General features: G+C 37.5%; 1 protein-coding gene across 2 annotated transcripts in view; it reads right to left on the bottom strand.

Moving 5' to 3' along the window:
* Window positions 1-828: 828 nt before the first annotated feature.
* The window catches only part of grik3 (glutamate ionotropic receptor kainate type subunit 3), a 93,755-nt gene continuing 69,795 nt past the window's right edge, over window positions 829-24,788 (bottom strand). Inside the window, exons 10-16 of one of the 2 annotated variants that reach the window (XM_019364975.2) lie at window positions 22,776-22,979; window positions 17,321-17,544; window positions 12,574-12,692; window positions 7,631-7,848; window positions 5,296-5,521; window positions 4,796-5,046; window positions 829-4,218 (exon numbers count right to left, since the gene is read on the bottom strand). In XM_019364975.2, coding sequence (XP_019220520.1) covers window positions 3,739-4,218; window positions 4,796-5,046; window positions 5,296-5,521; window positions 7,631-7,848; window positions 12,574-12,692; window positions 17,321-17,544; window positions 22,776-22,979 — 1,722 coding nt within the window. In that variant the 3' untranslated portion in view covers window positions 829-3,738. The remainder of the gene's footprint in view (window positions 4,219-4,795; window positions 5,047-5,295; window positions 5,522-7,630; window positions 7,849-12,573; window positions 12,693-17,320; window positions 17,545-22,775; window positions 22,980-24,788) is intronic. The other variant, XM_025911595.1, reaches the window with a different exon arrangement.

Genomic DNA, 24,788 nt, shown 5'->3' with positions numbered 1-24,788 from the left:
AATGATTAGCTGAAAACCAGATGCATCCCTCAGGTCCTGTATCAGGTCTCTGACGGATTTTTTTCATATTTCTTAGGGACATGCCTTTAAGATACTATTTATCAAGTAAGCATGTGATGCTATCATGTCAGCATGGACCAAAATCCATAAAGAATGTTTCCAGCATCTTGTTGAATCTATGCCATGAAGAATTAAGGCAGGTCTGAAGGGAAAAGCGGACCAACCTGTTAGTAAGAAGGTATACCTATTAAAGTGGCCAGTGAATATATTTTTGAATATTAATCTTATTTTCTATAGAAGGCATTTGGCTAAGATAACTTGCTTTATGCCATCCTATTATGCAGCCTTTCAGTTTGATTTCAAATCCTCGAATTTTTCCTGAAAGCATCAGATGTTGAGTCAAAGTCCCTAAACGGTGAGCACTGACTTCTCTTTCCACACATGGTTGTTTGTATTTGTAATTAGACAATATATTTTCATCATCATACTCACTTGCTATTATAAATTTTTGTTATGTCTTTGATGTTTCCTTATGCATTCTGCATAATGCATAGTCACTGACTGGTTCTTCATAATGATAATCAAAATCTGATTCAAGGAAATTGAATCTAATCCAGTAATTTTGGGCACATCTGCAAGCTTTCTAACATGAAGCAACCAGAATCACAGAAATGCAAATAGTACCTTGAATGTGAGACTCACTGTAAAACGTTTAACTGTAACTCTGAATGTGTTGATACTGACAGCTCAAAGATATTCAGTGATAACATGCTAAAGCCACATTTTTAGCATGATGGGACATCACTAATCAGTCAGTAGATCAACAGATATAAATAGTTTGTATTTTTATTTAAAACCTCATATAACCCATACAGCAAACTGTACAATTGAATTATTCACAGTGTGTTAAAAAGAAAATAATTCAGTAGCTTTCATATAGTATTTTGTCGATTTTCCCCATGTTTTACTCGGCTGTGGGTTATTCTAATGTTCTTTTAACACATACAGTTACTAGGAAAACAAAATCTTTTTTTTCTTTTTTTTTTACAAAACCTTACAAAAACTATATTCATAGAAATTCTGCATGTCCACAAAGAAAACCCTGGTTGGCACCAACATATTTATCATATTGTTTGAGAGGTTTTCTGCCAAATGATAGAAGCTTTGCAACTGAAAAGAAAGGTATACATAAGAAGGCATACCATCATGACTGCTAGAAAATCAAAATTCATATCACACACTGCTAATGGAACACACTTTTCTCCCACATTTCTTACAAGTTTGTGTAAAATGACATTATTCACATTAATTTATTTCTTAAAAAACATATATATTCAGTAATCAAACTGACTGAATCAGCCAAATCCAAAACCCTGTTGTAATTCCAACTAATCTGATGACATTTTGATTTATTTTCACGTATTACAGACGTGAAAAGCAATCTTAAGTCTTTCAATAACCTGCATGAAAAGCTACAGTTCACATGAGGGTAACAGTAACATAGCAGAACCATGTATCAACCACAGCCGTACTTTAGACCAGGTTGTCATCAGGATTTCATGAAGAGTGAAGGTCCGGGTTTAGGGTTACATAATATAATCCTACTCTAAAACAACGTCTCCCAAATTCTTAGGAAAGCTCAGCATTTCCATTTCATTTTCACCTCATAGAAATATACTCGCCATCATATAAGAAGATTTACATACTGTATATTTTTTTCCATCCGGATGATATTAATCCAATATACCATATCATATAATGCATTTCTTTTAAATAAATTAAAAGAAGGTGTGGGGCTATGGATTTGGGGTGAAGTGAGGGAGTAGTTAAAATTGACCTCTCTAATGAAATAAATAGCATCTAGAACATATTTACCTGTTAACAGAATTCATTTATAACAGTATAAATTTAGCAAAATACATTTTCTCCTGCTGATTTTATCTACATATTCTACTTTGCAGGAGGGAATTGATAAAACAATAATACAGTCAATCTCTACCAAATCAATGCTTAGTATTACAGACTGGAGTTTCTTTGAATCATAGATAGTTACAAATTATTATTTTTTTGTTGTTGTTGTTGTTGTTGATGTTGTTTCTGCGTATCAACAATTTAAACCTCACAGAGGTTTGCTGTTCATTCAGCTTTCAGGTGACAGCAGCTCACAGACTCCTCGAATCTTTCTTGGGCACGACACTCGCTTTAGATACAGTATAGTATACAGTACATGAGCACACAAAACTGTGATCTGTCACCACATTGTCTTTCAGCATGTTCACACACGACACGTATGAATTCACTCAGTCCACATCAGGTAATTGAAAAGAAGAATACGGACGTTCTGGTCGCAGATGACCTTCAGAATCTTGCTTTGCCCATTTAAACCCAAACTTACGCCCAGTATATATAACGCAAACCAATCATTTGTCCAAAAAGCCTGCAGATCACACAGATGAATGAAGTGTTCAAAATGCCAGAAGCAGTTGGGACATTCAGTGGTCCTGTGGCCACATTTAGACAAAGACCAAACGCATATTTTAGTGAATATGTCATGCTTAAATGCTTGAAGAAATCCACAAAAAAAAACCCCAAACAAAACAAACTCTCAGTTTCTCATTTGTAATTTAAACAGAAATGCCTGAACTAATGCCCTTCAGCCCAATCAAGAGTTAGAGATTTTAGAAAAACTGCAGACTGCCACAACTAGTTAAAACTGCTTCAGATGAACCTTCAATATTTTCAGTATTATTATTAAAATTGTTTGATATTTTTGACTTTTGAACAGGAAACCGATCAATAAGTTTTCCTGTGTTATTTGTGCAATGATTGTTTTACATTATATTTTGATAAACGTTTTTGATCTAAGTTGATCTGCACAACCATAAAATATATAATGTATTTATGATACCTATTACCCTTCATGGCTTGGACAAATATTACAACAAGTTCTCTATTCAAAATTTAAAACATTCCAATTTGCTTTTCATTGGATGCAAGATTTGTGCTCCTAAGTGAACCGTTCTGCCTCATATGCTAATGTAAATGCTTCTACTGAATCATCATATCTTTGGCAATCATCATTTTAAGTTAATAAAATTTAGTCATGTACAAAATTATTAGACACAAAAGGTATTATTAGGACCATTATAGCAAGGTGGAATCTCAACAATCCACTTTGCATCTGACTATGATTGCTTGTGTCTAACAGTATAATTAATTACAAATTACAACTAACTTAATCGCTCAACTTTTAACTAGCTTTCCACCAATAACAATACTGCACATACTAAATTAGTGTTCCTATACCTTTTGACTGAATGACAACCATTAAAGCCTAGACAACAAGTTTGAGGTAACATTATTTTTTGCTGTCTGAGGCCATTTAGGAGTGTGTAAATCAACTTGGGTAAAGGTAGAAACTCAATTTTCGCATGTGGCAAAACTGAACTTCAATAAGAGCTCCTTCCATTCTTGTATTGTATATCTCTCATTTATTGCCATTGTCCACAGAGCCATTCTTCTCACTGTGTTCTGCTAAGTTTTTTCAGTCTGATTCAGGATTCCTTGAACATTGTGTTTTTTTTCTTGTGTTTCTATGTTGCGCACGTAAACATCAGACTTGAAACTGATTGGGTATATACTGTTTCCTTTCTCAGGAATGGGCTTTTTTTCTTTTCTTAGAACCTCACTGAATCCTGCTTTTACCTCTTTCAGGTTGGATTACAATGGTGAATGTTGTCATACCTGTGTGGCTGATGCTGCCATTTTAAGTTGCCCATGTTTTGTTAGTGTTCCCATGTCACTGTGGTTAATGCTGTATCTGGTGATCCCATCTATACCATTGTCTCTAGTCACTGGCAGTGCCCCTGAAACATTGCTCAGCAGGCTCTTGCCCTGTGGGGAACACATTGTCACGGGAACACAGGAGTCATCCCAGTGCTGCAGCTCATGTTGTCCTTTCCTGGGAGTCGTCGGTCGTTGTAGGCGTGCATGTTGATCACTGCATCCGTCTTCACCATGACTGGAGGCTGAGGCTTGTGTTTCACCCGTCTCTCGCAGGTGAACGACAGTCTGATCTCGTCCACCATGGCACTGCACAAAGACCTCTGGGCAAAAAGGGAGGATGCGGAGAGGGCAGCGAGAAGGAGAAGAGGGGAAAGGGACGGGGGGTAAATGCCTTAGCTTTAAATTGTTCTGACAGCAGAGAGTGGCGGCAGTCTAAGGAGCACAAAATGGATAAAAACATTTTTGTTGGGTTAATTCTGGTATGTTCGCATTCTGTGCATGTGCATGGCTGTCAGCAATATCAAACTGCAACACTACCCCGCGTAGAGTTCACACAATTCATTGTTTCTGTGTCAAAAAAGTTTGGTGTGAGAACATGCGACTATTTTCTTAACATGACTCAAATGAATGATTTACAACAGCAGAGGGGCTCATGATATTCTGACATCGCCAGTGACTAATAATGGATTGCGTCTCTATGCTCCAATTTGCAATTATGCTTGTTAAAATAAGTAAATGTTGTGGTGTTACGGCCAAGTCCTCCTGGGGATTAGCCAAAGGCATGCAAATCCTTTTATAACACGTTTGAACAAAAAAGCCACGAATAGAGCACAGCTTTGGTTTAGCGGCTATATGGAACGCAGCAAAATGACAAAATGGCACATGCACCAACTTCTTAGTAAAAAGCAAGGTGAATCAAATACTAGTACAGTGTAATTAAATTAATTTCTAAATAATTTTCCATGCATACTTAAAATATATTCTTCTGTTAATTTATGAGGACATATACCTGCTCACGTTCCGCAGTCTTCCGTAGTTTGTAGATGAATTCAGCAATTGCCACAAAAACAGATAGCACTAGGCCAGATGCCAGCACAATGAATATACCACCCAGGTTCTGGATACCCATGGGGCCTGTTTCGCGATGCCGTTCATCCAGGCAGCTGCTCCCACTCCACCACTTCTCCTTTAGCATGTGTAGGCGCCCATCCTCCAAGATGCTTAGGATTGCTATGGAGATTTTGTCTCTGTACGGAGAGCCTGGAAGCAACATAAGGCCTATTTTACTTTGGAAGAAACACCAGCTGGACTCTGTGATAATAAGGTTCATAAACATGCTGTGACACACTCTCACTAGTAGCTTAAAAAAAAAAGTTTTATGTTGCTGCCACATCTGAATAGTAATACCTCAACCACCTCCTTCAAAAAGTAACACATAACTTTTGAAGACTTTTCAATTTTTATAACTTCTAGTCTCAGATATACTCGGTAGCCATTTAAAAGTCTTACCGAGGGGAGTGCCGATGCCGTAGCCTTTGCTGTCGATAAGTCCTCCCACCTGTGTCAGGTTACAGTTCCTTCTAGTGATGTAATCAATAGTGGTGGACTCCGTAATGAGGGCGTAGTCTGACTTCAGCACCCTCTGAATACCATCTTCAATAGACTTCACCAGTGATGTTCTTGGCCGGCTGCTCATAAAGGCCCACATCTTCTCAAAAGTAGAAACTCTAGATTTCTGTAAAGGTTGAAAAGATGCAGTTTTTAAAAAGTGACTCATTTTAACAGTTCCCTAGCTGCAGGCGAGAGAAAGTAGCTGAAAAAAGTACAATGCTTCTGCCACTAAAAAAAAAAAATTCAATTTTAAATAAATAAATTTCAGGTGTTAGATGCCCCAAGGTGTTAAATCTGGAAATACTGCTAACCATGAAATCTCTCTAGTCCCTCTGGAAGAAAAACTTAGGGGGATTTTTTCTCCTTCATTTTTAAAAAAAATTGAATAGAAAATGTCAGAGATGACACTTGTTCATTTACAACACTTAACAATACAGTTTCTTAGCTAGTGACCAAATAGATTTAAATGATTACCCATATCTTCTTTGTCACAAGATTAAAGGACAGTAAATTAAAGCGCTGTACATATCTGTCCTCGTAAGTGCTACTGAAGCAGCAATAATAGACAGCCCTGCCATTAGTGTTACATCGGGCTATGTGGTATTTCATGCAATTTTCTAGGAGGTCACATTTATGCCATGTCTAATCCTAGATAATTACTATTTAAAGAGTATAAGCCATTTCAAATTGTGAAAGATGCCACTATAAGAAGCCCTCTATTATTGTTAACTGCAGTATAAGCACAATGTTGGCTGCTTAAAACTGAGATATGATAGTCTGATATTAAAACTTTAAAGTACCGATTAAGATGTATGGCAAATGCTGCCAAGTTGGCATCTTACCATATGGTAGCTTAGTACGGCTTATTTGTGTTACAGCAGTGTGTAAATCATGAATGACTCATAATAAAGAACGTCTCCCCATCTTTTCCCAGTGAACAATGGGAGCTACATCAGGCATTTTTTCAGCCTATCATTAGTAGGTGGTAATAGTCATAGACAGGCTCCTCAGTGCACTTGTTTTCATGCAATGGGCAGCTCATAAGATAAGTTCTGACCTATAGTGGCTGACTATGTTTCTATAGAAATGAAACATGTGCTACTACACGATTATAATTTCACGATCTGAAAGCTGTTTTATTCTGGATAAAGGTATAACTAGACTTAAATTATGTTATAAATGTGTTGAAAGAATCAGTCAAATCTTAAATTATCCACAATCTCAACACAATCTTAATCCCCAAATGCTAGTAACAGAAATACATCTGGTGTCACAACCTTTTGGTAGCTTTTTTGACCTCAGTCCTCTGTATGTGCAGCACACAGCATGTGTGACTCCATCAAGAGCAAAGCTACAAACAGTTGAATATATTTTTCTAAATAAGTTTAGGACCAAATGCAGCCATTTGCAGAGGCTTTATCTACTCCCTGGTCTCATCAGTATTTATCATGCTTCTCTGCCTCATTGAGTTAAGATCATTAAGCCTTTCTGTAAGAGCAAGTGGGAGCAGAGGGCACGTGAGTCTTGGATAATTATACACCTGTGTCTCCTATTTATGATGCAATAATCACAACCGTGATTTATCAGAGTATTGAAACTGATCAAAAATAACAGTTTTACATTGGAAAAAGTTACAGAAATACAGATTATTTCTGCATAAATGGTAAACTGGGGATTATGGTGATACTCCTTTACATAAGCAAAATGCACTTCAATACATCATCAGCACATCAATATTGTTTTCAATGTAAACATTATCATCAGAAAATATGCATAAATCAAACTCTACAGTGAAGACTAAAGTATTCATAAACTAAAATACAGGATTTGCAGGGCAAAAAAAAAAAAACTAGGGCAGGCAGATGCCCTGAAAAAGATTTTTTTTTTTTTTCTTTATTCCAATTGAATATCATAATCTTATGGACTTCGTGTCTTCAATAGAAATGTGCAGTGTTTTCATTTTCTTACTCCGAGAAACTGTAACTCTGTTACATGTGTTATTCAGCACCACAGCAGCAGAAGCATCTGAAGCAAAGCTCAAAATAATGAAATAAAGTCAAGACCCTTCAGGCAATCGCTGAAACTTCGGAATAAAAAAACATCATCTGGAACACATCAAACGGTGTAGAGAAGTGGAGAAACTAAAAAGAAAAAAAGCCTTTGCTGTGGGAATTAAAATGTAACTGAATTTATATGTGTAATATAATTCTGATAATAATACTACCATTTGTACCTTGAAGAAAGACATCGTTGCACCATCTTTGACCACGCCGTACTCGATTTTGGTCTGCTTGGCAATGTCGTCAGCTGAGTCCACAGGTGAATCCATTCTTTCCACAGTGAGAAAAGCTGCTAAATTAGCTGTATAGGATGATATGATGATGAGCGTGAAGAACCACCAGATCCCACCAATTATCCTGGTCGACAGGGCTTTGGGCATCAATTCTGAGCCTGTAGGCAACGTAGAGTGAGAGACTATTAAACAATTAGCTAGATACAATTGTACATGCCAACAGTGTAACTGAATAAAACAAATGCAGTGACATGACCATGCATTTCTGTTAATTGGTCTGCAAATGTTTTTGGCAGTGCCACTAGTGTTGATCAAAGTACTGTCAATGAGGAAATAGAAACTGATGCGAGCTTGGCAGGTTAGCCACACTCTAACCTTAGAATTCAAAAATGGCAGATCAGACCAGTAAAACTGTATGGTGCTTAGAGTTTTACATTATTTTTATTTATTTATTTTTTCAAGCAAGATGAAAATGAAATAATTGATGCGTTTGATTGTATTCAGTCATCAATATTTTCTTAGAAGTCAGCTTTGGTAAAGCCACTGCAAAAGAACTTAATCTGTGAAAACATAGGATATGAAATCTTATGAAAAGTTTATTTATTTATACCCTCACGGCATTTCATAACTTATCATTTCTATACATTGAGGTATTGTGTCAAATCATCGACAGCAGTATAAAAATGAGAAGAAAATAAAGGTAGGCTATAATACCTAGCCAGACTGACAGTGCACCTCTGCATCAACCTCGACTTTGAGTGGTCCTCTGCTGAGTAATACTATGTTTACAATGGCTCACTGACTGGTGTTAAAGTTACTTTATATCTCATCTCTGACAACCTTTAAAATACCCTTGTGCTTTGTGCACTATGTTACTTTACTGAGAAGATTTACGAGGGCAATTCTGAAGAGTAACAAGCCCACAGAAGAGGGGCAGAGTGGTCAGCTCTTTAACCTCTTCTACCAAATTTGATTGGATTTGTCCTTTGTGGTCTGACAAAGACTCTACGTGGTTACAAACAAGGGAAGACAGTAGCATCCTTTAATTCACTATGACTTCAGAGATGGAAGATCCAGATGCATTCTCTTGTTGCACTAAAAATGAAGTGAAGCAACGTGTAACTCAATTGAATTCCACACTATAAAGCGCTGCTGTCAGCAGGGAGCAGTATATGGTGCTGCATCAGAAAACTCTAATAAATACAAAAAGCAGATCAGTCATGTAGTGCCAGGGAAATAAAATGGTGTCAATATACCATACAGTTCTTTGAAGAAGGTCTCTTGTAAACCAAGGGAATAACAAAGTACTTTCTGGGAGAATAATACAGATCCTATGAGTAGCCAGCGCTTCACATCTTGGTGTCCAGGAGCTACACTGCCTTTGCTGACATTTCAGACATGTTTCCTTTTTTAGTGATTAATTAACAAAGTAACAGATGAAACAATGTGTGTATTGATTAATATTTTACTATCGTGCAGCAAAACATTTTTACTGTCTGGCTACAGTAGCTTTCTCTTGCATCCAGTATATATCTAATGCTAAGCTAATTAGCATTATGACATTTTTTTTTTCCTAAACTATCTCAGAAGAAATATCAGTTTGGTTATTTTCATAACCAATTAAGGAATTTCTATAAATGAGTTACCCACAGTGTATATTATGTTTAATGAGCTAGTTAACTAGTTATTAACAATAACTAGTTAATGTTAGCTAACCTAGCTAAAATAACAATAACCAATAGCCTATTAAACTTTAACTGAAATAAAAATTAACTGTCCCTTGACGTAGACATTTTTCAGTAAACAGCGGTGAAACCTCTCGAATTATATTGCATACTCTCAAAAGAAAATATCATATTTTACAAGTTCAGTGTTAACTCATAAAGGCTTTTTAGGCAAGAGAGACTAAAAATTAAGGTTTTCCTTAATGACTTAGTAACTCATAGACTGCTTCCAAAACACTAGCAATTTGTTTTGTTTTGATTAAATGAACATACATGTGCACTAACTACAGGTGAAGATGATATATTTTCACTAATAAGGACACGACTATAATATATATTTTAATGCAGTAGGCCACTGAAAAAATACATCAAACTAACCCACTAGGCTATGTCTCAAACAGGAGTAGTCAGCAAAATAATTACATTGCTGCATTTCTATAATAATTTAGCTTTAAAAAAATATTTATATTTAAAAATTGTAGTGTTGCATTTTTAAGTGGTACGATTATTTTTCTTATGCAGTACTACTTTCGGTTGCTCTTTTGTTCACAAGGGGTCGCCACAGCAGGTAGCTCCACGTTTTTGATTTTTTTTTTCCCGGATGTCATTCCTGATGCAACCCTACAGGGATTTGCATCTCCTGAATGAAACTAGAAATCTTTCACTTGTTATTGAATGTGTAAAGGTCTGCATTATGTAGGCATTTTGATTCTATATTAATAGTAATTAATGTTACAATTAATGCTACAAGTTAAATATCATGTTGAATCAAGTCTTTCTATTTTGAAAAAGTTGTTTAAGTTGTAAAAGGATTTTTTCTTTGTTTTGTAGGCTAATGCATGATAAATATGGCATGTCTAAAGCTACTATACTAACATCTCAGCATACATTCATCAAAACACAATAATTAAGAAGTGTCTTTGACAGTATGATGCTATTTTCTTCTCAATAAACGAACAGATTGCTTTGCATCTAATGATGCCTTTTGAGTTGTCATCCTTGGGGGGGAGGTGAGAGTTTCTCTTTGGATTTAGAAGTGCATCGTGCTAAGTATGACGCCCCTGGTTTTCTGGAGTGTTTCTTCCCGCAAGCAATGTCTCCTCAACACTAGCACTCGGCTTTCCCATGAGAATAGTTACCTGCACTTAGCATTCTCTTCTACGGAGTCAGACAAAAACTCCTTTTCCAAGCTTGAGGCTTTTACTTTTACTTAATTGCTTTAAAATAATGTTTGCTCCATTGCAAGCAAATTTTGATGCCATTCTAAAAAAAAAAAAATACAATGACATTACTCCAGTTTCTCAACCAGAGTGAGAGAATCCAACCTCAATGTAATAATGTGTAAATAACAAAATAAAGAATGCTATATTTAAAATGTTAAAATGAAAAATCACGGTAAGAATTCATTCATACCTATATATATTATGCAGGGGAGATGTGCTTTAATTAATAAAGAAATGATGTCATCTCAAATATAAGAAGCTCCATTGCAGTGCTTATTTTGCAGAAACCAGTTTGCAAGAAATGATCACACATGTTGTGAGCAAAAACCTACCGAGACCCCAGGAACACATCTGAAGTACACAAAGTGTTTGCTTTTGCACCTCCTCATATTTTATGTTCTTTGTGTTGTCTAGGACACCTCCCTCCCACAGACAAGCTGGTAGATTTTTTTGGATTTTCTCAAACACGTCCATTTGCATTTTAAACATGTCAAGGAAATGGCTTCCGTCTCAGCTGCTGTCACTGTGTTTGGCAGACAAGCAAGGGAAGTCTGTTTATGTGACACAGACAAAATATAACTCGCTGCAGATCCCACCGTGCAGCATGTGTGCAAGGTACCATAGCACAAATGTGTGTCACCGAATCCCACAATCAGTCTGTGTTGTCGCTTTTTTTCGCATCGATGCATTAAATGTTGAAATATAGGTTCCGCTGTACCTCTTTAAAAATTCACGGAGAAACAGTTATTGGAACACTAACCTTATATTAACTTGATATCCTGGTGTGAAGAAATTTATTCAATGAACTATGAAGAGCTGATTAGCAGCAGACGCAGCTCTAGTCAGCTCCAGCAGGCTAAATAAGAAGAACTGGAGCTGAGGCATTTACAGACAACACTCTATGAATTATAATGAAAAATTCTCCCCAGTTTAGTTTAATAATATAGGCTACTAACTAGCTCATTTTGTTTTGATTTTCTTTCTCCTCTCCCTTCCAGCCCACTGGTGCTATACTCATAGCCCTCTGTCTGCACCAGCAAATTGGCAGAGCTGCTATGCAGTTTCACAAGAGTGCCGCCGAATTTCTGTGCTTAATGAATTGCTGAATGTGTTTGCTATCCTTACGGGCAAAGATCCACTGCCGAGTCTCACTAAGCCTCCTTGATTTGTCTTGTTACACTGAGGTTAAACATTTTTGTTACGTCGGTCTTTTTCTCCACAGTTGACTTCATTATGTTATTTCTGGGCTTTTATTTGCCTACCTATCCCTTTCAGGGACACCTAGCAATTGCCTAACAGCTAACACTTATTTATATCCCTCTTTTTTTTTTTACTTAATAATATTGCATCCACAACACGCTTTTTTGATCTGACACTAAAATATATGATGACTGAGTTCAAAATTATAAGGCATCAACAGTGACATAAGTTGGTGGGCTACTTGTTGGACAGTTATAATTGAAGCATATGGATTCTCTACACCCGGCCACTCTCAGCGCAAGCCAAGCAGTGCTGAACACGTCACAGCAGCCAGTTCGAGCATAGCTGACAGCTGGCATTTGTCAAACATGTTCCTCAACTTACCCTTTGCGTCCTCAACATTCAGAAAGCTCTTGAGCAGGGCCAGTGACTGTGTAACGTGGAAATAAATGCAACGATGTTTTCCACCCTTACCCGCCAATCTCTGACAAGTGCCTGGCACCTACTCTTCCCTTTTTAAACAGCAGGTAGGTGACAACAGCTTCCCTTTGTCATGTAAGACTGAGCTCGGCAGTTGTTCTTGACAGGTAAATGTCTTATGAAACAGTCACGGAATGGAAATCATGGAGCTTGTCAGTTAAAGAGGCAGAAAGTGGGAGCTGGTGGTGAAGAGAAAAGGAGGGTGGGGGTGACAGGATTGTTTCTGACAGGAAAGAGGATGTGTGCGCCGCCTTACCTTGTTGCATTAAGGAACCAACTCCAAACCAGAAGCTGTTGAGCAGGGTAAAGTTGTTCTCCACCACATCTGATCCAGGATTACAAGGATGGGCGTCATACCATTCGTATGGACTGAATCTGGGATTAAGAGAAGTTGGAAAGGAGTCAAAAACCTTTACCAGTCACAAGATCAAAGAACAATAGTTTTAAATCTTTTTCATCATTCTTGAACAATGTTGAATAGCACTGCTATTTCAGAGTTTCATCTTTGGTTTAGAGTAAAAGAGCTAATGATGCATTAGGCAGCAACTCCGCAAGCACTACTTAAAGCACGATTAATTGATTATTAGCAGCAAATTAAGCTGTAAATACTACCTTGCACTGATTATTAGCCTCTAAGGTTGATCTGGTGAACATATAAGCAAACATCTGTCAAGCTGAGGAGCAACACCAATAATCAATTAATTCATTAATCTAGAATTTTGTCTCCGTCATCTGCCTTAATTCTGGGTAGTAACTGTACAGCTAGTTCTAGGCCTCTTTTTCACTAAGAATAGCTCTCTGATAGTCTTTTAGTAATACAAAGGAATAACGCAAGCAATACATTTGTGGGCTTTAACACAAAAACAATGAGTTACAAAAACAAAGCTGAGTCACTCTGGGGGACTCTGGAGTCGGTCGGTTATTTTGGCCATGAACATGGCCATAACGTCTGGGTGAAATATGTATAATATAGTTTATATGCAGTAGCTGGAATGGTTTTATAGGTGCAAAAACTTTGTCAAACTATTATCAAATGTCACATCAAAAATTTAAATACACTGGTCCTAGTTTTTTAAGCCTTACCTCTGGAAATCCCCTTGACTTTTTCCAACATGCTTTGTAGTTAAAGGTGCCGACTGAAGCATTAAAATACAATTTTTCAGAGGGTGTAAAATGTCATGTTTGAGAATGTGAGGAATAAGGACCCCTGTTAAAGTCACATGAAAGCATAAAGCATGCAACTTTCCATATCTGTGACACCCCCCACCCTCCACCCCATGCAACTTTGCTACACAGGAGGACAGAGGCTGGGAAAAAGTATTAATATTAACTATATTTTATTCTGGTGTGCGCGTGACAAGAATTGTGTCATCATTACCCCGACGTATCTTATTTACTAATGTGGCAGAATATGGCAGAAGACATAATGAGTAACTAAAACAGTCCACTGACTCTACTATACTGAATCTTTGGTTGCATATTTTCTGTTCTGAAGGGATATGGCAGGAATAATCTAGAAAGATTGAATTAACTAGAATGTATATTATAAAAAGACTAATAGACTTCAATCTAATTACACAGCGCAGAAATATTTTCTAATATGTCAGCAATCTATTTTAATCTGAGGGCGAACCGATGGTTAATCATGAAATAGACAGAGGCTTTTCCAGGCGTCATTCATTAATTCCAGTCTTATTTAAGCATCCAGATATATGAACTGATGAACATTAAAAGACTGTATTTGCCCACTGTGATCTCGCCTAAGTGTTGTTTCACATAGACTAAAATGACAACAGCCACATATACTCACCAGTGTTTCTATATTTAAGTGTTTCCATTAGCATTCGCGACTCATCTGCCCTTAATAACATTTGCAGACATCAAAGAGGCCTTGGGCAGCTGTTGTACAAATGTGGTGCTCTCTAACATTTTAATGAATTCCTTCAGTCTCATTTTGTTTTACTTTAATGTTAAATTGAAAGCCTTGGCCATGTAATATGTGATAGAGGCTTGGAAAATAGGAGAGATTTTCACAGCCAAAATACACATGAACAGGACTTAAACAGGACACAAATGAGGAAAACCAGAATGCCTTTTTTCATTATTTCAGAGCAACTCCTACATAGGCAATGTGAGCGCACTGATTCAATCCTCCTGATTTCTCTGCTAATGTCTAAAAAGGTTGTGCTGTCAACCAGAGCCATAAGCATGTTTCAGACTTCATGCTTACAATGCAGCAGCCTACATGCTGTAAAGTGATGCTGCGGAACAAGGTACTGTGCATTTAACAGATCTCTCCCGGGTAGGGACTGCAAACAACAGTTTTTTGGATTCATTCAATACATTATGTGTTGCTGATATATGTTATTAGATTTGCTGGTTGTGATTTTAGTAAAAAGGGAAACTCTAATACAACTTTTTTTTTTTTTTGGCATTCTCCTGTGGCCATACTTCCACTTGATGTGGACTTTTTGATCACGTTTTTTCACTGTAGTTGGTAGGTAGCCAAGCAAAAGCATACTGATGACACAGTGGCTGAAGTATTAGAGGTTCTGGTCTCACTTTGTTATATGTGTGCCTTCTTCAGCTAAATGCACATGTCCCAAATAACCATTAATTTTCCACCATTACAAATGCAGAAAGCGACTATAGGTTCTGCTTTTCACAGTGTTTGTTAATGTGGCTAGAAGGGAAATAGACCTAATTTCTACACGACCAAGAATATAGTTAGACCAACTGCATACCCATAGAAATAATGACCTGGACACAGCTTGGCAATTAAACGTAACAAAGCAAAAGCCTCATTTTGCATTCACAAACATTAGCTTGCTAAATATATACTACTCCGGCACAGTTTTGAACTTTTTTGTCGATTTTGTCTGTTAAAATGTTAGTGCTGCCAGTTATTAAATGACATCTATTTTCAGACTATAATAACAGCACTCCCTGTTGTCTGTGAATGATTTCAGTCTGGATCATTGGAGGACCAAATCAGCATCTGTGATTTATTCGATGTGGCAAGCAAAGCTTACCCAAAGACATGTCTTGCAATTAGCTCTAAATAAAGTTGATCTCATAAGAAGCACAGAAATACCAAGACTAACTAGATAAGAAAAAAAGGCAAAACACGCTGATATGCAAACTGATTTAATGTAGCACATTTAATCTAAATACACCTTTATGGTTCTAAAATTATAACCTAGAAGAGGATTGTAACATTTTTTTAACAACAGTCTATATTTTTTTATTTAATTCCCACAAAAGGACCAAGTTCTTAGTGAAAATCAGACTGTTTAAAATCAACACATATATAGTGTTGATTCCAATCTTTTCCTACAAAAGCTGGATTTTGTGGTTTAGAGATTTGTTTTTAGGCAACAGAAGTAAATTGTATATTTGGGGGGGATATTTCTTACTGAATGTGGGACTGGCTCATGGAAATGAAGGAACAGGTCACCCAGTGCAAAAATGTGTTTTCTTTAAAAACAACAGGGCTCCTCAGCACAGAGGAATAAACTATAAAAGGCTTTGGAAACACAGGTAATCATTCTTAGTAGGATCTGTGTTTTGTCAGGTAATGGTCTTTAGTGGATTTTTGAATGGATATCACTAGTCAGATCCTTTGGATATCTCTGCATAATAAATGTAAAGGGATCAAGAAGCCACAATATCTTTACATATTGAATATGTTGTGTAAAACCACACACTTGCTTAGTTGTGCGTGTGAAGTGTGTTAAACAGAGAGTTAGAGTGTAAATGCTGAACCATATCAACATGTTACAGAGATTTTCAGATTTATTGGTGAGGAAATGTTTTTTTCTTCACATGTATTATCTTCAGGTTTTAAATGTCTGAGGCAAAAATATTCTTATCCTCTATTTTTTTTTTTTTCTTTTTTTTTTATTCTTATCCTCTCAAATCATCTCTAATTTTAATATATAGGCGATTTTTTCCAGGACAGTGTTACAGTATAGTTTAATGCTATTTATCTGTGGATAAATAAGTGATCCTTCACATCATAAGTATTGTATTTCATATGCTTATAATATGTGTATTATATTTATTTGCCTAATATTGATGATAATACACTGACACAATGTCCAGCGTTTTGAAATGGCCTATTTTTTGCTTGGAGTAGCCCCCTCTCTGTTTTCTGCCGTCTGCTTTATGCTCAATTATGACGCACTTTTAGGGATGCGACTCCGCTATCTAGGCCAGCCTTCAAAAACTTGATGCAACAATTTAAGATGATTTTGCACTTATGTGAAGCCACTCCAGAATTTGTTTGGTCTCACAACAGCAAATGAGGATAGAGGAGTGCAGCTGTTTGCTCTCAAGCCCCTGAACTCCTTTCAGTGCTCGCTTTTCTATAACTTCCTCAAGCACCACTTTGCATGAGAAGCAGCAGGAAATACAGACAATGACACTAAAAAGATATTCATCATATTCATGACCAAAAAAAAAAAAAAATTTACAAGTGAGGTACTTCTCACCCAATCAAACAGATAATCTCCCTCCATTAAAACTGTGACTGACTTGTACCAGCCTGGAAGTTCATTATTTATAATATATGTAAATGCTGGTGATCAACTATAAATAGCCTACTCTGATGCAATTTTACATCAGGTGTATATATTATTTTCTTTTTGCATGCCTGAATATGACAATTATATATATTTTTTCTTATTTTAGCTCGAGGCGAAATGAGTACTTTTTGAAGGGTTGGTTCAAGATGCTTTGCCAATTCCAAAGACAGCACACAGGAAACAAGAAATTGCCCTCTGAATAGGACTTTGCAACTCAACTGGAGGTTTTTGTATTCCTCCCCAACTGCTGCGCTGAAGAGAGCCCATGCAGACAAAACTGCCTTGATCACTACCCAGCAACTAACACAGTATGATGAACTGACTTGTGTACTCGAACCCCAGTCTGTAATGATAGAGTAAATTACTATGTCTACTGGAAGACCTCACAGAGAAATAGCATATAACTTTTGCACTTACCGGGCAATGACAAAAAGGACACAGCTCACACCCAGGTAGGCCAGGAGGATGTAGACCCATATGTCGGGAGTCATGGGGTTCAGGAAGGAGAAGAAGCCATTGTTGGTAGTATTGGGTTTGCGATACAAGATGCTGATGCCCATACTCATGAAAGGCTTGGAGAAGTCGATGAATTTTTCACGTACATAAGTGATGGTGAGAGGAGCGACTGCCAAGTCTGCTCTCTGTATTAGGGGAAAAAAACCACATAATTTATATAGATATATATTGACTATATCAAGTTAACAAAGAAATACCACTCACTGTCTGACAGTAATGTTACACCATAACTAAGATCCAGTTGTGACACTAGCAATTATGTATTGGGAGGTACAATAGGTGAAGTGTGGAGGCATAAGGTTGGAAGGTTGCGTTGCATCATCCAAGATGATGAAGTGAATGTAACACATTTCTCTTATACCCCTCCTGCCTTTATAGATTGGAAAAAAGTAGACACATTTTCCCAATAGATGAAATGGTGTCCCATTTATGAGGCTTTATATAGTGTCACAAGAATGACATATGACACCATACAGCATTATGCAGTGAACAAGGCTGAACATGTCGGGATGAGGTGCAGTCACCTATTATATGTGTATGACTACATATTCTGGATGTTACCATTTGTATTGACAGCCCCCACTGCTCCCCTGCACCATGGCTGGACAGGAGGTTAATGAAACCAGCTGCTTAGTTCACGCTCGAATACCTCTTTCCTCCAAGAAACGACACAGCTCACAAGGGGAGGCTTTCTTTACTTTCTACATACTGAGCAGTGGGAGAGAACCAGGGTTTGCTCATACATCAGTTCACCGTACAGCTTTTTAAAAAAATAAAATTAGTTCTCGTGTTTGCTTTGGAACTTTATGCAAAACTTTAAGACCTAGCCCTATATGAATTAAACCTGCTAAACCTACGCAAACCTAATGAAATGAAAAGAAAATTACCCAAACGATTCACCCATTCGATTTCCCCGTTCTTGGAACTCCTGTATTATATAGCATACTCTGTGGTATGTTTGCTGATAGTTGATACCTTAAAGCATACTTATTTAATTCCAAGTTGTCCTCTAAGGACCCTGGGGCTGTTCTTAACATGAATTAAGTTTTCTCTGTGTCCTAGGCAGCTCTTCTATCAGATTCCAATGATAACTACCACGTCGCAGTAAATAAAGGTTAGAATGACAACATTTTCCCTTTGCATGTGGCACTGCGGATTACATACTCCTGCAGTCCACGCCATGGTAGTTAAATGCACAGTGGCGTTTTCTGAAGAGACAGAAAAATGGGAAAACCAGCGCATCATGCTGTGTATCGGCTGTTTCTCTTAAACTATTCAAATTTGTAGATCACACACTGCTCCCTCTCTTCTCCACTGCCTTGAACCAACCTGCCACTCAACCGTAAAGTCAGCCAGCATGCGATTCCACAGATCCCTATGGAGGGCTAATATACATGCCGCCTGTCCTTGTTCTGCTTTGTGCTTACCAACACAAACTGGGCACAAGCAAGATAACCTGATAGTGCCCTGCTATGTGCCACATGGCTTGGTGTTATCTTGGTTTGCAGATGGTGGGCGTCGTGGTGTTCTCTACCTAACAGCCTCCAGGATTCATAAAGTTACAACCATCATGATCTACATGTTTACAGCCCACTGAATGTACACAGAACACAGAGTACATAACAGTCTTAGTCTGTAGCTATTTATTATTTTGCAAATGAATAAATATAGCACACTAAAAGGTCATTAACTAGTAATAACTGAACAACCAATATTTTATTTCTTGATCAAACACTTGGATGTAGTTTTTAGTACCAAATATCTGCATTTTATAGCGGGTTATAAGGATTGCATAGGATGGACATATGTTGCTGCCATGTTGACCTTTTTTTCTTCTTAATTACGGATGTACTGATAATTGGTTGCAGCAAACGTCCTTGTTGGCTGCCACCAGCCTATCTGCAAATAAAATGATGTTTTCTGATGGCAGTGGCTGATGTTTATCTCTTGTGTCACATCAATTTCACGCTCACTGTATTTTTAAAGATAGTGCGTAAAGCTGAATGGGTTTAAAAAAAAAAGTTGATTTATGTTCATCATGAAGTTTTCTTTGTTTCCCGTGCACAGAAAGAGTGAGAAAAATAAATAAATCCATGTCTGCTTCTGGTCAAACTGTTTTGTTTTTTTTCAAACACGACTATCAATATGGGCTCTGAATTTCACAGCTAGTGCATCTCTGCCTTTTATGAAATATTTAGAGCTGATAGAAGTGCATACTGTGTGTTGCTTCAGTAGAGTGGGTTCTAATTGCAGAAACCCCCTCCTCTGAACTATGCAATGGTTACTGAAGATAACAGGCGGCAATTTCTGATATAGGAATGCTGAGGGAAGATAACACATACGGTATGCCTAGCCACTTTTACATGCATTTAAAAAACCGCTGGTGGAAAATAAATGCACAGTGAAATACATACAAAGCACATGAGCATAGATGTACCTCTTATACTGTACAATGTAGTCTCGAAATATACAAAGGGTTAATTATGAGGCATGGATGGTGTAATCAAGAAACTGTCACTTTGCATCAGCTGAAGGTTCAGAGTGTCGTGGCGTGTAACTGTGATTTACTCAAGGGTGCCTTGGCAGGCGGGACAGACATGTTTTTGCTGTTGTGGCAGCTGAACTTTTGTCCTTGCAGCTATGGGTCTGTCACTGTCACCACCATATCACGCTGCTGTCTCACATAAAAAAAATAAATAAATACAAAACTAAAGATAAAAATAAATAGCAATCAAAATGACACTTGTCCATCTAGCATATGCTGATCATAAGGGTTTTGAGGCCTTGGAAAATGTGTTATTTAACTGAAAATAGGGTAACTACTTCTTGCGGAATAAATCTAATCAACTGTGTAGCAATGTAGACAAAGAGGAAGTGGGCTGACTATAATCTTCCAGTGTATCTGTCGAAGCAAAGATTAATTGCCATGACAGAAACAAATGATGTGTTAAGGACGCTATTAACATTTGCATCACAGCATGATTAAAGTGATCATCTATTGTGACTAAATCAAGTTTAACAAGGCCTGTTGCATCATTTAGCACCTTCCAAACAATGCCCTTTGGCACTGGAGTGAGCTTTGTGACTACACAGAGGAAAATAAAGCGCTGCATGTTACACAATGCTAAATCGTTGCACTTGGCAACACTGCAGTTTCTCATTCAAGTCTCCAATTCTGTGGCGAGTAAATCATAAATGACTTTCATTTTCATACTAAAAAATATACACGGGTTTTATTCTATTTCTGTCACATGTAGCTAACAGTGTGAAAATCTCTGTGAGCTACAGGGATGAATGAATTTAACACTAAAACTTGCATTTTGTTCACTTAAACAGACAATTGTGCAATTATGTAATGCAGTGATGATTTGAGGGTACAGTGGGCAAGCTGATAGCAATAAAAGTACAAGTCTCGTGCTTCGGGACTATTTTTATCACTCAAAACCAACTATTTTCCCTGCTTTCTATCTCACTAAGCCGCAGTAAACTGTTATACAGCTTATCTATCTGTGTCACAAGGGGGAAAGCAATGGGGGCTAACATAAAGTAATTATAAATACACAGAGAAAAGATAAAAAAATGTCAGCTACCTTCTGTATCTCATTGTTAAGAGAGAAACAGAAGAGGTGAAAACATTCTTTGTTATTATCTGTTTTATAAAAATATACTCCTTCCAATGCATGTATAGAAAAATAGAAACTTTCTGCACAGCATGTCTCAGTTTGACCCAAAGCAAAGAAAAATTACAGCTGCAGTATAGTTTGTGGTTTGCTCTCAAGAAATCTGTATCCTTACAGTTTTCCCATATCATCTCAGGGTCAGATCTCTTGAGCTTGCCTTAAAGTTTATGTTTCAGGTCTGCTGAATTACGATCAGCTTATCCATACCAGCGGAGTAAGGAAAGCACTAGACCACAAAATAGAACTGACTAAAAATCCACAAAAAAATCGTCTTGCATCCTTGGCCATGTGATAAGAAGCAGTAAAAGCAATAACCAGCAGTATAGATTCCAATCTCCTCTTCTGCTGCTATTTACAAAGGCAATAGATATAAAAAGGTTAAAATAGGCCGTATGTGTGCATCATAAAAGCATTTAAATCTATTCCTTTTTCCAATCTCTGTTACTTAAGAATTTCTCACTTTCTGTAGCTATGGACTAAATGGTGTTACATTGCTGTTTATGTGTGTTCAACAGCTTATGTTCATATTTAAGCTGAGTGCAAAGGTCGTAATCACCAGATGCTGCAGTTTTGCACTGTTTTTTTTTTTTCACTTGGCTGGAAGCAGATGAACAGACTCTGTGGCCACCTGTGAGTCCTCTCTTTGAAACCAAAGAATGCACCAATAACGTATGTGTTGTTTAATGATGGAGTCATGCGTCTGCTTTTCGTGCCAGCTGTCTCTGCCTTTGGTAATCTATTTGTTCCTCTAAAGGTTATTGTTATCAACACGGATCTAGCAAAAAGCTTGGACGGAGAAATAAAGTGCTGCAGTGGGAGCCCACCTTTTCCAACCCTTTCAGCACCAAGCCATTGACTCTTGCCATACGATTCCCTGCACTAAATGCCACTTAAGCTATTACAAGTTTTCAGCTGAGTACAGCGCTGACCTGATGGGGCTGAGGACAAAGAGAGAGCACTGACAGGGACACTTATAAAATGCCAGCAGAGAATTGCCACCATCACTTCGATGCGAGGCAGTTTCATGGCCAGTGAGGCTTTGAGTTTGACATAGACAGCTACGATTGGCCGCTATCCCTCAGAAAGATGATTGCCATTGTGTTCCCCTGAATATATGCAGCGTTACACGCTCATCCTAGATCTGTGGTTTATCCAGCTGAACGAAGTGGCCTGTCTTACTAAATGACATCAACACACTTGTAACTTTTAGGCAACCTTGACATAATTGTGCCATAAATGTAACTGACAGCTTTGTAGGCTCCTTGTGACTTGTACTCAATCATAACTATATCACTGTCCACATGGAGGACATAACCTGTAATTCAGTTCAATGGCATGCTTTTGTAAGTGCGCATGATGATGCAAAAGACTTTGACTGTTTGCAGCCATATAAATCAAAGTTTAAATCATTACACTTTGATAATGAAATGATTTCTTGTTAAAAGCTCCCTACAAAGACAAAAACAGTCTGGCTCATAACCACTATAAAATCACAAATTTGATTGTTTTTTCTTCTATTAAACAAATACCTCATTTTGTCTTAAGCTTTGGAGGTTCTGGTAGGCGTATCTTTTTTTAATTGTTTTGTTTTGTCTTTTAAAGATTACAGCTATATATCTATTATGCACATATAATGCCTCTGGTCAAAAAAGACGTCAACAAGGAGTAAAACTTACATGTTCTATAAGTTCCCTAATCATGCCGTTCCACTGGCCCTTGTCATCCTGGGAGCCATATTTCCCATCAGGCACCAGACGGATCTCATACGTGAAGCCCAGGATGTTGGCCAGCTCTTTTAGCAAGTCGATGCAGAATCCTTCGAAACGGTCGTTCCCAACCAGCGCCTTGTCAGATTTCTTAAGCATGACATATGGCTCCTCCTGCTCAGACCAAAAAGATCAAATGAAAAGCAATGGTGAGGTCAGCTTTTTCAATTTGTTTCAGCACATGAACCTAATTGAAGCAAAGTGATCTGAGCTGACGAGTCGCTGTTGCATTTAACAGGCAGTGACAGCAGATTCAAGTACACAATGTGGATATAGGCAGTGTTAAAATATGAAAGAAGGCTGAGGTTTTTCCTACATTGAAGTATTAAAGAAAGGGGACTTGAGCTAAAACAAGATGGTAATGTAAAGTAAAAAAATTATATTGCAGGTATTTATATCAGCATCTAGTGATTGTTATACTGATGGCAATGCACACGGAAGGAATATTTATATTACCAATGAGCTTAGTTAGTGTTCAAATAGCTAAACCTACTGTCTCCCACTCACTGACCTATATAGCTGGTGGACCGTTTATTTTATGGTCAGGTAGCTGACACTCTTTACTGGCCTGTAATATCCTGCCCGGATGCTCATAATTTAGGCTGTATAAAAGCTTGATTAGGAACAGAACGCAGCGGTGTAATGGAACATAGCCACTGTGTTGCCTTCATCAGTTGTCACCAACCTCCAAGGGAGAGCAACTGAGCTGATGCCTGCAGTGACAATGACTAACGCAGAACCGCTCATAAATGATTTCCTTTATTTAGTGCCTGTTACCATTTCTCTGCCAGATAGACGAGCATATCTCACTGTGCATTTCAAAACATGTTGGTGTGTTTATGCAAAAGCTGTAATACAATTTACTGCCTCCAATAGCAAGATGTATAATTTACAAACTGAGCTCAGACGCAGGGTAATTGATTCTCTATCGAAGGTGACCCCTTTCTTTATATTTTTTCCCCTCAGCTGTAGCTGGTAGAGCACTAAAGAAAATGATGTAGTCAAGGAGGAGGAGGAAAAAAAGTCACAGCACTCTTTTAGTCCCACAGAAAGTTATTAGGAGAAAAACAGAGGTGTTAAAAGCATAGAGTGGGAAAAATAAAAATACAAAAATGTGTAAAAAATGTACACTTATAATTCTGTCCAGTTGTCTGTAAAAGAATGTGTAAAGCAACCCCAGTATCAAGCAGGCAATAATTTATTTTATGCATCCTAGTTAAACTTGCATGCCTGTAAAAGTGTTGAGTAAATGCTCAAGATCTTTGTTTGTCTACAAAATATGAAGCTACTTGGACATTACAATCGGGATGGGCTTTTAAATAAATAATAAGTTATGAATACTTGATGACAATGCATTCCGAGAGCAAGTGCTTAGCAGCAAACTTTGCTCAAGTTGTCCAATTAACTTGATCAAAAAGTTTGCATGTTAAGGGAGAAAGTCATTACCATCTGTTTCTAGCCTTCCAATTCTTGCTATTCCCCAAGGTTTTAACTCAAAGCAAAGTGTTTATACCAGTTCTATGCTCACAATCGCAGCATGGGCGTGCATAACAGAAAGGGAAGGAAGGTGGGCCTGCGCAGAGACATTACAGGCAATGGAGTGCAAACAATTAATGTAAGGGGAAAAACACATTAAGTGCCTTAATCTCTTCTACGAAGTTATCACTATAAAGCTGTCAGACGTCTTGTTCATGCTTCACTGGAATCAGTTTGATGCAATGCCATTACACTAAGACGTGAGATTGATATTAAAGCTGGTGCGCTCTTCAGCAATTTGAAAATAGTCAGTTTTATGATCTTAAACAAATGATATCCAAAGAAAAAGCAAATTAAGGAAAATGTTAGAAATACTCTTTAAGAAGAAAATGAAGTGCAGTTGTAACACTGAGAAAAAAATCCACAATCTACAACACTCCGACAAAA

The sequence above is a fragment of the Oreochromis niloticus genome, linkage group LG11 (assembly GCF_001858045.2).
Source record: "Oreochromis niloticus isolate F11D_XX linkage group LG11, O_niloticus_UMD_NMBU, whole genome shotgun sequence".
NCBI classification, from domain to species: Eukaryota; Metazoa; Chordata; class Actinopteri; order Cichliformes; family Cichlidae; genus Oreochromis; species Oreochromis niloticus.
Note: the sequence above shows the minus strand (reverse complement) of the source record. Positions and strands in the feature narration are given on the sequence as shown.